This window comes from Chenopodium album, chromosome 4 (genome assembly GCF_948465745.1).
Source record: "Chenopodium album chromosome 4, dcCheAlbu1.1, whole genome shotgun sequence".
NCBI classification, from domain to species: Eukaryota; Viridiplantae; Streptophyta; class Magnoliopsida; order Caryophyllales; family Amaranthaceae; genus Chenopodium; species Chenopodium album.
Genome location: NC_137837.1, coordinates 3,975,519 through 3,991,034, shown reverse-complemented (window position 1 = coordinate 3,991,034; position 15,516 = coordinate 3,975,519). Strand labels below are relative to the sequence as shown.

The 15,516-nt window shown below is 31.3% G+C and overlaps 2 protein-coding genes across 2 annotated transcripts; one reads left to right on the top strand and one right to left on the bottom strand.

The window, feature by feature from the left end:
* The first annotated feature begins 6,650 nt into the window (after positions 1-6,650).
* LOC145626380 (3'-5' exonuclease-like) lies at positions 6,651-8,427 on the top strand. Its single transcript, XM_081678803.1, has 2 exons — positions 6,651-6,899; positions 7,590-8,427. The coding sequence occupies exon 2, from the start codon at positions 7,602-7,604 to the stop codon at positions 8,196-8,198; it is 597 nt and encodes a 198-aa protein (XP_081534929.1). The 5' UTR covers positions 6,651-6,899; positions 7,590-7,601; the 3' UTR covers positions 8,199-8,427.
* Positions 8,428-11,683: 3,256 nt separating this feature from the next.
* On the bottom strand, positions 11,684-12,325 carry LOC145627501 (uncharacterized). Its single transcript, XM_081679888.1, has one exon. It carries the CDS (start codon positions 12,323-12,325, stop codon positions 11,684-11,686), a length of 642 nt encoding a protein of 213 aa, XP_081536014.1.
* Between the last annotated feature and the right edge of the window lie 3,191 nt (positions 12,326-15,516).

The following is a 15,516-nucleotide window of genomic DNA, read 5'->3' as shown; positions in this document are numbered from 1 at the left end:
ACCAATTTTCACTCCAATTCACTCGTACTAAAAGAGGGATAAAAGAGAAGCAGAGGTTTTAATAGGAGTTAATTGGAGGAAAAAGGGGTGTATTAAGCAATGTAGGAGGTCACGTGACTCGCACACTCGTGGTCAACATCGGCAAAAATTGAGTCAACGCCGGAAAGTAACATTTGGTTGTCTTTGATAAAAAAAATTTATAATGTGGTCTTAAATTACAAAAAAAAATTTAAAAGGTTGTTTTAAATAAAGTGGACACTTTAAAAGGTTGTTTTTGACAAATTTTCCCTTATTTAATAGCTTAGCTTCAAATGAATATATACTCCGTACTACTCTAGTCCGTAATATTTTATATTTGTATTAGTCTTCGTAACATTTTTGGATTAAAAATTAAAACTAATGTACTTCTACTTTAATTTGCAGCCGATATCTATTTATGTGAATTATACGTTATTTGGTGTGATTTAACCTGAGTACATATACATATTGAGTTTTAAGTTATATCCTTCTTAAACTATTTCATGTAAAGTTTTACAATAATAATATTGTTTGTACTAGTTAGACCATGGCCATATGTTTGATTGACCCTAGTTAATGTCAAATTCAATGGATAAAAATAAGATATTTACGTACGACACTTGTAGAACATAATCAAGTAGTTGTGGCATCATAATGATTTTGATGCCAGGTGACATGACATTTATGATTAATTAGTCCATAATTAAAGCATAGATCATATGTTTTACTCTATTATTTGAATAATATTAAATTAGCTAACGTGTTATTTGCATGTATATTGTGCTAATATGCTCTCTAATCATAGGTCACTTTATGTAATGCTGGTCATTACAAAATTATTCACCAAGTTTATGTAGGATAATCCTTTTTCTTTTACAAGAGTAGTTTATCAACGTTTTTGTAAATTATTTAGCTCAACTTTATTTTAACATTTTCACTATTATACCGCGTCTAATACAATATAGAGTGTATATGTTTACCTTATTAAAGAAATATCCCGTAATAAATATATACTCCGATACATGTCTTGGTGATATAAACTCCTTACAGCATAGGGAATTTAGAAAAGGATGAAATGAGCATATGTAACTTCGTAATCCAAGTATCCAACCCCCACGAGTAGGGGTGTAAATGCTATATGTTGTTATCCCACCAAACCTTCATGTTGTCCCAACTCAAAAACAAAACTATATTATATACAACACAATGCAATTGCATGTATATATTGTACATGTACCACCAAATTTGATTATGACACATTATATATAATCTCAAAGAGCAGTGATTAACATTATTTTTTTTTGTACATTCAATATTATTTAAAATATTATTGTTTCTTTTAGATTTTATTGCAGAAATACATACGTACCTCTGTATGAGTTATATTATACAGGAAAAAACGGACAATATAAGATTCAACAAAGGTTAACTTCACTAAGCAGCAGTCACTCACTCCAGCCACTTATGTTAAGGGCCAACACGTGTGTATCTTACAATTATGGCCCATTTTGTCAGTCGACGTTTTTGGACTAACTTAGGCCCAACTGCCAACTGTCGTCGCCAACTCACCTATTTTCACTACCACTATTATTAGCTTAATTATATGATTTTATCACTAATAATTCTATAATCAGTGTTGCAACATCTATTGCAAGTTTAACCTTGCTTGTATGATGTAAAACCATAAATAGTTAAATACTATTCCAATGATAGGCGATTTGACTAAAAAAAATACTTTTTTGCATTTTTAATAAGTATTATACTTTAACTGATACATAATTGAGTATAACATGAAAAAAGGCATGCTTGCCAAGCTTTTGTCAATGTTGGACCGTGAGTCGGGCTTTGGCCACGTTTTATTGGGAGAAATATGAAAATGCACAACACAATCCACTAAGGGCTTGTTCTGTCTAGCTTAATTTTAGTTCAGTTCAATTCAGTTCAATTTAGTTTGATTCCTAATTTTCTTCTCTTATAAACAATTTATTTCAGTCATTTCAGTTTAGTTGTGTTAAGTAAATCGAAACAGATCCTAGTCTATCTAGTATGATAAAATTAATTAAATTTAGCTTAATACGCAAAAATCAACATCTTTTATATACGTCGGAGTTTTTTTTTTTTTTTTTTTTTTTTTGTTTGTTTGGTAAGAGCATACATAAATTTACATAGTAGATAACTCTAAAGATTAGAGTTCGTAATTATATAGAAGGAGATGAAAATTGAAAACGTAAAATAGGATGTTATGGAGGAGTTGGACAGTGTAGTTTAAAGCATGTGCAGATAGACCCATATGCGCACATGCAACCATGTGCTTTTCTTTTCTATTTTCTCTCTCTCTCTCCTTTTATTTTATTTAATTGTTTATTTATTATTTTTATTTAATTCTTTTTTTTTTTGACCCATGGTTGCTTTCATTAATTAATAAAATCACATTTAAATAGTTGTATTCGATCTTACCCTTAAATTTTATCCCTTTTTTTTTTCTGACTTTTGCCATGAAGTTTTTGTTACATCTTTTGGCTTTTGCTTCCACTTTCACTTTCACTTCCACTTGCACTTCTTTTTTTTTAGTTGTAGCTCTAATTCCATTGGCTCTTTTATGATCCTTCTCATTCTTAATTCATCATTCTTATACCATGTATAATCGAAATCATAAAATTGTGTGCTTCAGTGTAGTCATAAAGAGGATAATACCGCTATTAAAAAAAAAAAAATTAAATAAATAATATCGCTCTACTTTCTTTATCTTATTATAAGAATCAGTTTTGATCAATAAAAATAAGTTTGTATTTGGTCGGGTTGAATATACTATACGTACGTAGTTGTTGTACAATATACCATTATAACAACAAAGTTGATTAGATAATTAAGAATGATATGTTAGTTGACTAGTTAGCAAGCTACATATAACATATATTGTTTTAAATATTTTGATATTTGGAATATCTTGGATCAACTAAATCTATCCATAACCCAAGTGACAAACAAGCAAGACAAAAAGGAGGCAAAATATTTAAGCAAATGGTCAATTGTCTCCACACACGAATCTCCAAGTCTTCAAAGGCTGGCCGTAAAGCTCGTCGGATAACCCCCACCCACTCTTACCCTTTGTCTCAAATATAATAATTTTGAGTAGCTTTAGAACTTAGAGAGTAACATTTTTTGACAGTTATGCTAATAATTATGATGAATATTAATGAGAATTTCTAATCAAAGTTTTTAATTTTGACTATGAGAACGTGAATAAACAATATATATTGTGGGGCGAAAAGATTAGTTATTTAGGCCCTGTTTGGTTTGATGTAAAAGGTTTTCATGGAAAATGAATTTTCCATTTTTCTTTGTTTGGTTTGTTAAGGAGTGGAAAACAATTTTTCAAGGGGTGGAAAATTCCAACCTTAATGATGGAAAACATTTTCCTTCCAAAAACAAGGGAAGCCACATTTTCCTCTATCCTCCTTACCTCTTTTTTTACTTCCCTCTCATTCATCCTTACATTTCCACTATTATTTTTTATTTTTCTTGGACTTTTCTTGTATGCAACCAAACAAAGGAAAACTAATTTGCAATTGAGTTTTTCCTTGAAAATATGTTTTCCATGAAAACTAATTTTCCATTGAAAATATTTTACATTAAACCAAACAGGGCCTTAGTGAGTATCAATTTGAAAGATAATATTAGCTGAGAAATACAATAATACGTATTTGTTGGGAAAAGAAATTGTTGGCTAATTTAAAGTATACCTAAATTGATTTGAAACTTAAAAAAATTCCATTAAACAGTCATTTAACTCAATTTCTTAATCATCCAAACAGTCATCAATGTGACGTAGTGGCAAATATGCGATGGTACTAGTTAAAATTTAGTAATGTTTTTTTAAGATTACATAAAAGACCGACATCATAATTAAAGGATAGGAAAATCATGTTATACAATGCATCTATACAAGAATACGAATTATAATGGATGACAAAAGAAAAAGAAAAAACAAGATTATTGAAATGAAAATGAAAGTACATGTTACATATATAGGCGCATATTGAATAAAATGAATACACCAAATTTTAGAGAGACAAATAAGAAAGCTTAATCAAAAATTGAGTTGTCAAAACTTGAGTTAAATCCACTTACACAAGTTGGGCCGGGGCCCAGCCCAAATCGTTGCTAGGAATTTCATCCTACCGTCCAAAAGTAAATGTTCTAGAGTACGTGCATGCCCAATTGAAACACGTGGAGCCACGTATGACATTTATCTATAATTTTCTAAGGTGACAAGAAGGTGACATAGACTGTTACTATTGTTGTCATCTTATTATTTTGAAAGAATTTTACAGAAAATCTTATGTCACAGTATCACACGTGGCATATTGAATACGATAGTAGTAATATCTGGCTGAATATTTGGAAATGTCACCTTCTAATTTACCCTTAAGTTTTGTCACTACTTGAACCAATTATTTTGTTACTCCGTACTTCGTAATTTCTCTATCAAATATACAAACAAAATTTGTTGATTCTACATTATCTTTGGTTTTAACTTATATGACTCATATGATGATGTGTTGTTAACTTGTTATACATATAGGCCTTAATTAGTAATTTAGTGACGATATAATATTTAGAAATTTACTCCGTATTAGAGATAATGATGAGTTAATTGCACTGAAATGATACCATGCCACATATTATGATGCGACACCTACCATATAAGAATTGTGTTAAGTAATGAAAATTTTAATCTTGTTTTTTTAACATAATGACTAGGGCATTATATGGGCCAATAATTAATTTTTGTAGGGAAAGCTGATGAATGATTAGAAGTAATTTATAAGCCAAAAATGAAAAAATTAACACTTAAAATTTTGGATTATTACTGTAAAGTATGTAACATCTTATGCCATAACTCTATAAGGTCCATAACAATATTGTATAGATAAATTTTGATAAGTGAAATCGTCAATGCTACACAGTAACGACAATATGATTATAATTATAAAGCATGACAATTAAACCATTGCAATTACATAGTAACATAGCATTATAGCAATAATTTAGAGGGAAGTCAAGAGCTTGTGACCAATTTGGTAGTACGCATATGCATCACTAGCAGCAGCCACTACATGTTCATCGGTAAACACCATCGAGTTCCTCGAATCAATCTCAATTTCAGAAGTTGCGGATGTTGGACCGTCGTATGGAACCCCAACTTGATTGGCTAAATCGATCAAACTTGACTCGATGAGCACGGGTTTATTCAAAACTCGTGCAGCCAAATCACCTATTTTTACACCAACTCTCGAGTAGCTAAATTTTACAACGCTAAATGTCGTTGGCAATTCTGTAACTCCAACAAAACAAATCTTCTCATCTTTAAAAAAATTATCAAGGGACTCAGGAGCGTTAGCATAACTATTTCCCAAGTAATCTAAGTGAATGATAGATTAGGCAGCGGCGAAACACACATAGAACTATAACTTGGGTGTAGTAATGACCATGTTTTATCTTCTTGACGTCTAGGCCAACAACCTTAGTGTTACATTCGAGATAAGATCGTAGGTCAGCGATGTACGCAGTTGGCTACATGCGCCGTGACCTTAGTACCGTGGATAGTAACATCACAAGTGCCCATTAGTAAGAGGAATTCTACCGGAATTACTGGTTTTTTTTGTGGCCTCTTTAACATTATTTTGACGCACTTCTTTAGCTCAAATGTAGTGAATTATACGAAGTATTGTATACCGTGTTTATAATTTTATATGCTCTTCTTTTATAGAGTGGTTTCCTTGGGTAAATGAAACATCAAATCTGCATGTATGGTAGTAGTCTAGTAGAGTATTATTTGATATGTATGATAATATTTTATTTTTTTGTAAATCTAGGAAATAGTAGAGTAGTAAAGTAAAGACATTATCAACACGACCATTAAGATTTGCTACGTGCACATTTCAATATTCCATGTATATTTCATAATTTCCAAAGATAAGGGTGGCATGATTTATTCCTCTTGCTCTATTCCTATGCGTGTAATTAGTTACTCGTACTACTCTTGCTCTATTCCTATGTAATTGGGCACCACGTTCCTAACTTTACCCAATATAAGATTAAGTAAATACGGAGTCCTTGTAATAAAGAATCGATGACAACATAATTAAAAACTTTTCTTATTTGGTACAAAGTGAAGTTGTATATATACTCCGTAGTTTACATGGAGATGGAGTACGTAATAATAAAAACTAAAATTATTTATTGTAAACTTTGGAGGTTTAATAAATTTTATTGATTTCATATTAGGGTAACAAGAAGAAAAGGTGAAAAAATTGTATATACAGTGAAACCAACACCATTGCAGATTTACAAGTAAACTAATAGCCAAAGTAGAGAATGATTTTTTTTTTATTTTTATTTTTATTTTATTTTATTATTATTATAATTTTTTTTTTTTTTTTGAAATAAAGAAAGATAGAATCCATTGAGTATTAAATTAGATCCAAATCTCCCAAAGTTGTAAGCTGTAGGGATTGATTGCTTGGTTGTAAGTTGTAGGAATATTTCATGCTTGAATTTCTTCATTGTAAAAGTTTATGACTAATCTTTTCTAGAAGGTATGACGTATAATAAGTATATTTAACCTATAATGCAACAAACTAAAGCTAAGGTTAATGCTTTAATTGAGTGTAATTGTGTGAAAACCTAGCTAAAGAATATTTGGATTGTATAAAAGTATTACCCCCAATGTCAAGCAAATCACATCATATCTTTATTAGACCTTAGCTCGCTCTTGCTAAAACCATTTCATCACAAATTGATTATTGAGTTCAGAAGAAATTTCGGAAGGCCATCATCAATTCAATTGATCACATTTCAGTATTACTTCATTATAGGTATATTATATCTATTTCTCCATATGTTTTGATACAACTGTGTGATTAAATTACAATCTCAAATAATGTTAAAAATCTACCCGTAGCTTTTACACGAATAAACATAAGTCTAAGAACGTTCAACCCAGTTCGAGTTGCTCAAAAAGAGATCTTCTAGTCATCTACTAATCGAACTTATCCATTCATTCATTCTTGAAACTTTAATTTAATTTAATTTTTCACCCTAAGCAATTGTTTCCCTCTTACAGTACCTTTTGTTAACGGATATACTCAAAAAGAGTACTCCGTATATTACTACCGCTATCTCTTAATTATATGCCTTTTTTTTTTTTTTTTTGAATAGAATTATATGCCTATTTTTCTCTGTTATTTGAGTAATACGTGAAAGAAATAGACATAGTATAATTATAAGAGACAGAGGGAGTACATTAATTACTCTCACTTTCAACTCTTGGTCAAATTAACATTCATTTACTAGTTACGGAGTATGCAGCTAGCACTAATTTTGCTCTATCCCTATGTAATTGGACTCTTAGCATCCCCTTTTATCTTCCCATAACACTTTAATCCTATCCTTATTAGTGCTAATTTATTCCTAACAAATTTATAATTAACTGTCACTTACTAGCACTACTATAAATTTAACCATTACGTCTAACTTTTACTACTAACCCATGTTATAATCCTCAGTTACACCAAAAGATGAACACCAACAAATACATAGTAAGTTTTGGTGGTGCAAACATAGTCACAACTTTGACAAACAAAGCAGAAGAGATAGATGAATGGGTGGCAGATATCTTGCCACGGTACGTCGCCGAAGGCAGATCAACGGTGGTAGGGCTAGACATAGAGTGGAGGCCTCATCAAGTGTCATATATGAGCAACAAATCAGCTACTCTTCAACTTTGCATTGACACAAAATGTCTCATAATCCAACTATTTTACTTGGATTATTTGCCTAAGTCTCTTAAGGATTTCATGGGCTGGCCCAATTTCACTTTTGTTGGGGTTGAAGTGGCTGATGATGTGGCTAAGTTGAGGGATGAGTATGGGCTGATCTGTGCTAGGAGCAGGGATATTCAGGCCCATGCTTTGGGCCTTTGGCCCATAAGGTGGTACCGAAAGCCCGGTCTTAAAGTTCTTGCTCGCGATATCGCCGGGCTTTATATGGCTAAGCCCATTCATGTTTGTAGGAGTGATTGGCAAGCTAGGGTGCTGACTAAGGAGCAAGTGGAGTATGCTAGTATTGATGCTTATGCTTCTTACAAGATTGGTTGCAAGTTGTTTATGGAGTAAATGAGTAATTAAGTAAGGAATAATGATGTTAAGATGGTTTGCAATTTACTATTTGGTAATGTTATCTACTAAAAGTTAAGTTCTCTATGTTTTTATGTAACGAGTGTTGTGGAGTTTGGTGATATGTACTCCTTACTCCTTAGTTGTAATAGTTTCTAATGATAATGTGAACGAGTCATCAATGTTATAGCTATTAAATCTTATGTCTTCTTTAATTTTACATTTTTCAATTTTCATATCAAAATTATTCCAATTGTATCTTCAATTCAAATTGTCTATAGTTTTTTTTTTTTTTCTTTTTTTTTTGAATTTAATTTTTTTAGACAAAATAATAGTGCATATGCATGCAAGTGCGGATCTACAATAGACCGTAGACTCCACTAATAATCGTTTTTTTAATAGTCTAATACCAATTTCAATGTAAAATGAATGTTGAATTAGCTTTGCTTTATTGTGGTACATAGTATTGTTTTTACCTTAATTATACTTGAGTTGGTGCCTAAGTTTTTATGATATTTGTTCAAGCCTTCTTACAAGCATATTTCTTATTCTTTTCTAAGTGCCCCTTGCTTTAAATTGAAAAATAAAATTTTAAATCTGCCCACTGTAGTGTATTGGGTAAAAAATAAAAAGAAAAGTATCTAGATTCTTTTAATTGGTATGCAATAATAACTAGAACCTTTAAATCTACCTTAATTTGTCTATGATTAGTTAAGGCCACATTGGCACTATGGCACATGTGGTACATGTAATATACAAGTAGTAACTATAATAATGTTAATTTGTTACATTTACAAATTGGGTGGAAGATCCTTGGTTTGTAATTGGTGAGTTATTAGGTAGATGTTTCTTATGAGATCATATTAGGTGTCTAGGTAGGTGTTTCCTAATTTCACTTTCATATTAAAGCAAATTAGGTAGGGACATTAGGGGTTTAAGTGTAATGAACTAATTAATTTGCACTTGTATATTTTAAGAATATTATTTAATGTATGTAGTGAATAATAAACTAATAAAAGATTTAAAGTGTAGTATAATTGCTTATTTGTTTGAATGATAAAAGTCGTTTGATAATAGCATCATAATGAACACTTCCCCTACCTTAAAACAGAATTGAAAAAGACACCCACAAAGCCCAGAACTAGCTAGCCGAAATAGATGGTATTGCTAATCTTTCATTATAGTCCAACATGGAAGCATTTGTATGTCGGCTATGTACCTTAATTCACTTAATGGTTCATTAAGTGAGGATATGTAGAATATACACCTAAAATACATCCATAATCCGTTTGAGTAGAGTTTTCTTTTCTTTTTATTTTTGAATGATTGTGATGAGTGAGAAATTGAGAATCTTTTTCTTTGTTGAAATCACGTGCCATCATTTTCTTATTGTACGGATGTTGCAATATAGAGTACTGCTTGAACAAAACTAGCGTTATTCAACAATTAAGAGGAACTTGCTAAGCCACTCCATAACCAACCATACCCACTAAAACCTATGCAGACCAAAATATTGTGGGCCGCCTAAGCCACCACATCAATCTTGCCAACTACATATCTCCCTAAAACACTACTCTCTCCGTTTCTTAATTAGATTCCTACTTCTCTCCATTACGTGAGGAATAAATACTAGAAGTAAGAATATAATTAAGGAACGACGGAAGTATATACTTCTTGTTGGACTACAAAATATCTTATTATGGCCTTAGTGTCTATCAATAGTTCTCAATACTCCTTATATGTTTTACATAAAAAAAATTCAATATTTCGAATATCGAAGCTTAAGATATGAAATTCAAATCCAATTCAAAATATTCGGGATTTAAATATATAGGGGAAAAAAAAAATCAAATATACTACGTATTAAATTTTGGATCTGATCGATCAAACAATGGATCAAAATTTTTCCCCACTCGTGCAACAGAGAAGATATACGAGTACAAAACTACAAAAGTACATTCATTACATATGTTTTGAGATTCAATGTCAATATGTCATAACATGCATTTTTATTTAAAAGAACTTATCATGCAACTCTAGAAGTATATTCTTTAATCTAGCTTGATGTATGAGGCTTGGGAATTACATCACTATTGTTTACATCACTATTGCTTATGTCACTACTTGTAAATTTGCGAATAATTGTGATCAACTAAAGCTTTTTTAAGTCAGTAAGTCACACGATACATGTTGTTGGATCAACTAATATTTTTAGTATTTATATTTTTAATGTTAGGGGAATATCTCAATCAAAAGCTTAATTTGATGGTTGAAGTCCACGAATATGTTTTACACTCTATCACTCTCTCTCACATGAAAGGTCATTTGAGCTTGAAATGTGGATGCAGGCTTCGATACCATGTTAGAGGATCATCTCAACCAAAACTTAATCTAATGATTGAGGCCCACGAATATATTTTATTCTCTATCACTTATTATAGCTAGCCTACTCTATCCAAGTCATGTTAAATTAGTACTCCATATGTCCCTTAATTACATTCATGCTTTCCTTTTTGGGTGTTTTAAAATTATATTCCTACTTTCTCTTTTTAGTAAGTGAACCAAATATCTCCAAATTATCCTTAAATATTTGTGATGTGACATTACTATGATTATTTTTTCTGTTTTGCAATTAATGGTTGCACAGAAATCATATTTTCATTCACTCTTTTGAACATTATAAATCCATGTGCAGCACTATAACTGAAAATAATTGAACCTTTTATTTTTAATAAACAAATATGATTGGTTCTTTTTATTTTCAAAGGATTGATAACATGTGCTTCATTTAATATCATTCTACCTTTGTTTTATTCAAAGACAACAATAAATGTCTTGCAATTCCCATTGTACTTTCTAATCATGGGTTTTAAGGTTACTCCAGGTTTTTTAATTCCCGTGTAAATTTAGAAATAGAAATGTAATTAAGGGATGGAGGGAGTACTTAATTCCCTTTTACGTAGTATTAGTAATAATGGATCTTATAATTATTATTATTAAGTGTTGCTTTTGGTGTAAGCAATTTGTCTTTTATTTATTATTTATTATTTTATGGGGTAAAGCAATAAACAATATAAGTAAACATAAGCTAGTGCATGCTTCTAGAAGATAAAGTAAGCCTAAGCTAGTGCATGCTTCTAGAAGATAAAGTAAGAATGCATCATTTAACCACAACCTAGTACGTAGTACATTACTAAGTTTTCTTAGATGAATGATTTTGCATTGGTTCGATCGATCGTACGGAGTAATATTATTTTAGACTCAAAGCGCATTTTTAAGGTAATGAACATCAATTAATAAATAATAACCCATCTATACCTAGTGTTTACAAAAGTTTTAGATTTATTTATTTATTCATTGTAGTATGATCACATACTACTAGTAGCACTATGAATACATTGTGACAGTACAAGGTGAGAACTTTTAAGACAAATTTAGAGACATAAAAATAAAAATAACATAATGCAAGTACTAAACATATATATTTAGAGGGAGGTCAAGAGCTTGTAACCAATTTGGTAGTAAGCATAACCATCACTGGCTGCAGCCATAACATGCTCATCAGTGAGCACCTTTGGATTCCTCGAATCAACTTCGATCTCAGTAGTTGGAGACGGTGGTCCTTCGTATGGCACCCCAACTTGGAGGGCTAAATCGGACAAGCTAGACTCGGTTAGAGCCGGGTTTCTAAGAACCCTAGCAGCCAAGTCACCCACTTGTACACCAACATCAGGGTTACTAAACTTGACAAGGTAGAAAATCTCGGGCAATTTAGTGATTCCAACAAAGCAAATCTTGGGATCATTAAGAAAATTGTCTAGGGATTCGGGTGCATTACCATGATTTCCTACATAATCTAAGTGAATGATAAGGCAACGACGAAACACACATAGGATAAGTGCATGTGTGGTGTAACCACCCGTAGCTGGCTTGAGCTTCTTAACGTCTAGGCCAACCACCTTAGTTGTGCACTCGAGGTGGCATCGTAGATTGGCTATGTGCTTGTCAACAGCTGCCGCGCAATTGGCTACATGCGCGGTGAGCTTAACACCATGGATGGTAACATCACATGTACCCATTTGTAAGAGAAATTCAACAGGAATTTGAGGTTTGCGTGACCTCTTCATCTAAGCTGCCCGTTTAGTGGCACTACGTAAGTACTTAGGGACGTATACATGTGTAGGTATTTATATAGATTGATAATTTCCTAGACCTAGCTAGTTAGGTTTTAGGAGTAGATTCTAACACAAGGCATAGAAATAATTAAAGCAATTAACTTTACTATTTATGGGGTACTCTTTCCATAAACGATAACTTGCTAGGTTAGTATGTTCTACCCAAATTTATCAAAGTTTTTTAACTGTCATAGTCAATTGGTCATTGCATGCACTGCATTAGTAGGGTAACTATAATGTTTCCCATACAATGGTTATACCACTTTACTATATGTTACCTAGTAATATCCATCTTGTGAAAGTAGTGTTACCTTGACAACAAGTTTTTATTATTGTTGGGTGGTTGTTGAAAAATAAGATAAAGGTATTTAAGTTTCACAACATTAAAGGTGATTGTTGGCAAAATGTCTTAATACAAAGTATAAATTAATTCAATTAATGAACTCCTCGGCTATTTTATGTAAAATTTAACATAAATGTTCTTATGTTAAGTTGATTTTGCTGAATTGAACTTATCTTTGCTAGCTTAACTTATCTGATCTAATTTCTTTTGCGTGACTTGTAAGACCGGAGTTAATAAATTTATTAAGATAGTGATTAGGTTAAATTCTCCCATCACATGATTACTCATCATTATATTATGGTCCAAGTAATAAGTTTTCACTTCATCTATAGCATGGTAATGAACACTTCCCCACCTCTCTATTCATAGTATACAAAAACATCATTAACTCTTAATTTAGACATATAGATATCTCATTATCCTTCCATTAATAGTCTTTTCAATCCTAGTTTTATGTTGTTCTTTCTACTATGCCAATTAACTAAGAAGGTTCAAAAAGTTCTTCCCATTTAAAATCTTTCTATAATACTCCATACATAGTTGTGTGAAAGGGCACAACCTCACAAATACACTATCTATGTGAAGGAAGTATAGCTTTTATGAATAAAATTATTGTGAAAGGGCACAAATACACTATATCCTTTTTATTTTTATTTATTTATTTTATTTTTAATGGAAGGTACGGTGAACATTTAACAACGGAAGAAAAATTCAAAATTATAGTTGGGGATTTTGAAATTGCAACATTACACAATAATTTCATGAATAGGTTTTCAGGCCACCACTGATGCAAGCCATGGAGTATGATACATAACTTGTATGACTCGAATTGTATTTGCGTACTTATTATCACATTACAAAAGCCACTGCTATATCGATCATTACATTTTTTTGGTTAAAAATTTCTTAAGTGTACCAAAAATTTAAGGAAATAAAGTTTAACACATATATTTTCATTTAAACACAATAACTCAAGATGAACACTAAATATTAAATTCTTAGGGAAATTAAACACACATATTCATTAATTCTAATTTTTAAACAATCTTCAACCAGACAAAACACGAGAGAAGTACTACAATAGAAATGTTACATAATTGATATAATTCAGAGAAGCATAATTAAACTCCAACAAGACTCACGTAAATATAAAATAAACTAGTTGAGCGAAGACAGGAGCTTAGATGCAATTCTATAGCAAGTATAGGCATCGTAAATGGCCATCTTCACTTGTTCTTGTGTTAGAATACTATCGTACTTGGAATCTACCACTATTGTCGATCTCTTAGAAATATTACAATAATAACCATTTCTAGACGGAATCTTAACTTGACAATCGATACGAGTTGATGAGGCATATACATCTTGATACGGAATCCCAACTTCACGAGCTAAATCCCCTAAACTGGATTGCATAAGACCTTGTTTCTTAAGCACCCGCGAAGCCAACTCACTACATGCCACACCATTAACACTATCAATGAGATAGAGCTTAGTAGTAGTAGGTCGCACAAAACAAATGTTGGAGTCCTCTAGGAAATTTTTCAGTGTTTTAGGTAACACATAGCTCCCCAAATATTTGCCGTGCATAATTAGGCAGTGAGAAGCTGAGGTTATGATCAGTAGTATAACTATTGGTGGTTTATTATTACTTGAGCCGTAGTTGTTGGTTTTTTCATTTGTAGTAGTAAAGGATTTAAGGTCTATTCCTAAGATATCTTCACCACGAAAATAGCCGGGAATCAACTCTTCCAAAACCTTTCCGGAATCAACTACTTTGGCTTTAATAGAGATTCCGTCAATGACGATATCATAATCACCCATTTTTTTAAGATACTTTGTGGGGATGTAATCCATATTGAATTCGATTAGTGAATGAACAAAGGATTAGAATATGGGTAATACCACAATATACAATATCCCAATACATGCATATATATAGCCAAGCCATTAGGGCTCACTTAATTTAATTGGTTGATTTGATTTCAATGGGAACGTTTAATGAACGCATGCAGATTAATAGACTCGTTGGAAATTGATGATAAGATGGTCAAATTTACTATATGGGGAATTCCTAAAAGCCTGGAATAACGTAATAAATTAAACGAGTAGAGAGTCCCTAGTCAGTAATGCATCCTGATTTTCAAAAAAAGAGAGTCCCTAGTCAAATTTCAAATCTTCGAAAACCCTTCAGCTTACATATATATATATATATATATATATATATATATATATATATATATATATATATATATATATATATATATATATATATATATATATATATATGCATGTATATAGGGTGCATTCAATAAATAAATTATTTCCTTTCTTTTCTTTAATATCGTTTGGTATTTTTCAATTGAATTAGTACAGGCCAATTGACTAAATTGGTAAATAAAAAAGACCCTTAATGACAATTTGGTAAAAAAAATAATTCCGGCGACAATTTGGTAAAAAACTAACCCTAAGCGACAATTTGGTAAATAAAATTATCTCATGCGACATTTTATCCAAAAAATACAAAAATTTCCAACAAATTACTCGTGAACACTTAATTTAGTTCGTTTTTCGTGGTTATTTATCAATCCTTTTTTTTCTATAGAAATAACATTTTCAAGAAATTACATGTTTAGTATCAATTTTCACTTAAGTTTCATACCTCCTATTAAAGAAATGTTTTTAAAAAGGGGTAGGAAATAAATTTGGTATCAAGATTTTGCAAAATGAAAAGGAAATGGCATAGGTATTCAAAATTTATAAAAGGAAAAATAAATTTAAAATCACAAAAACAAATTAA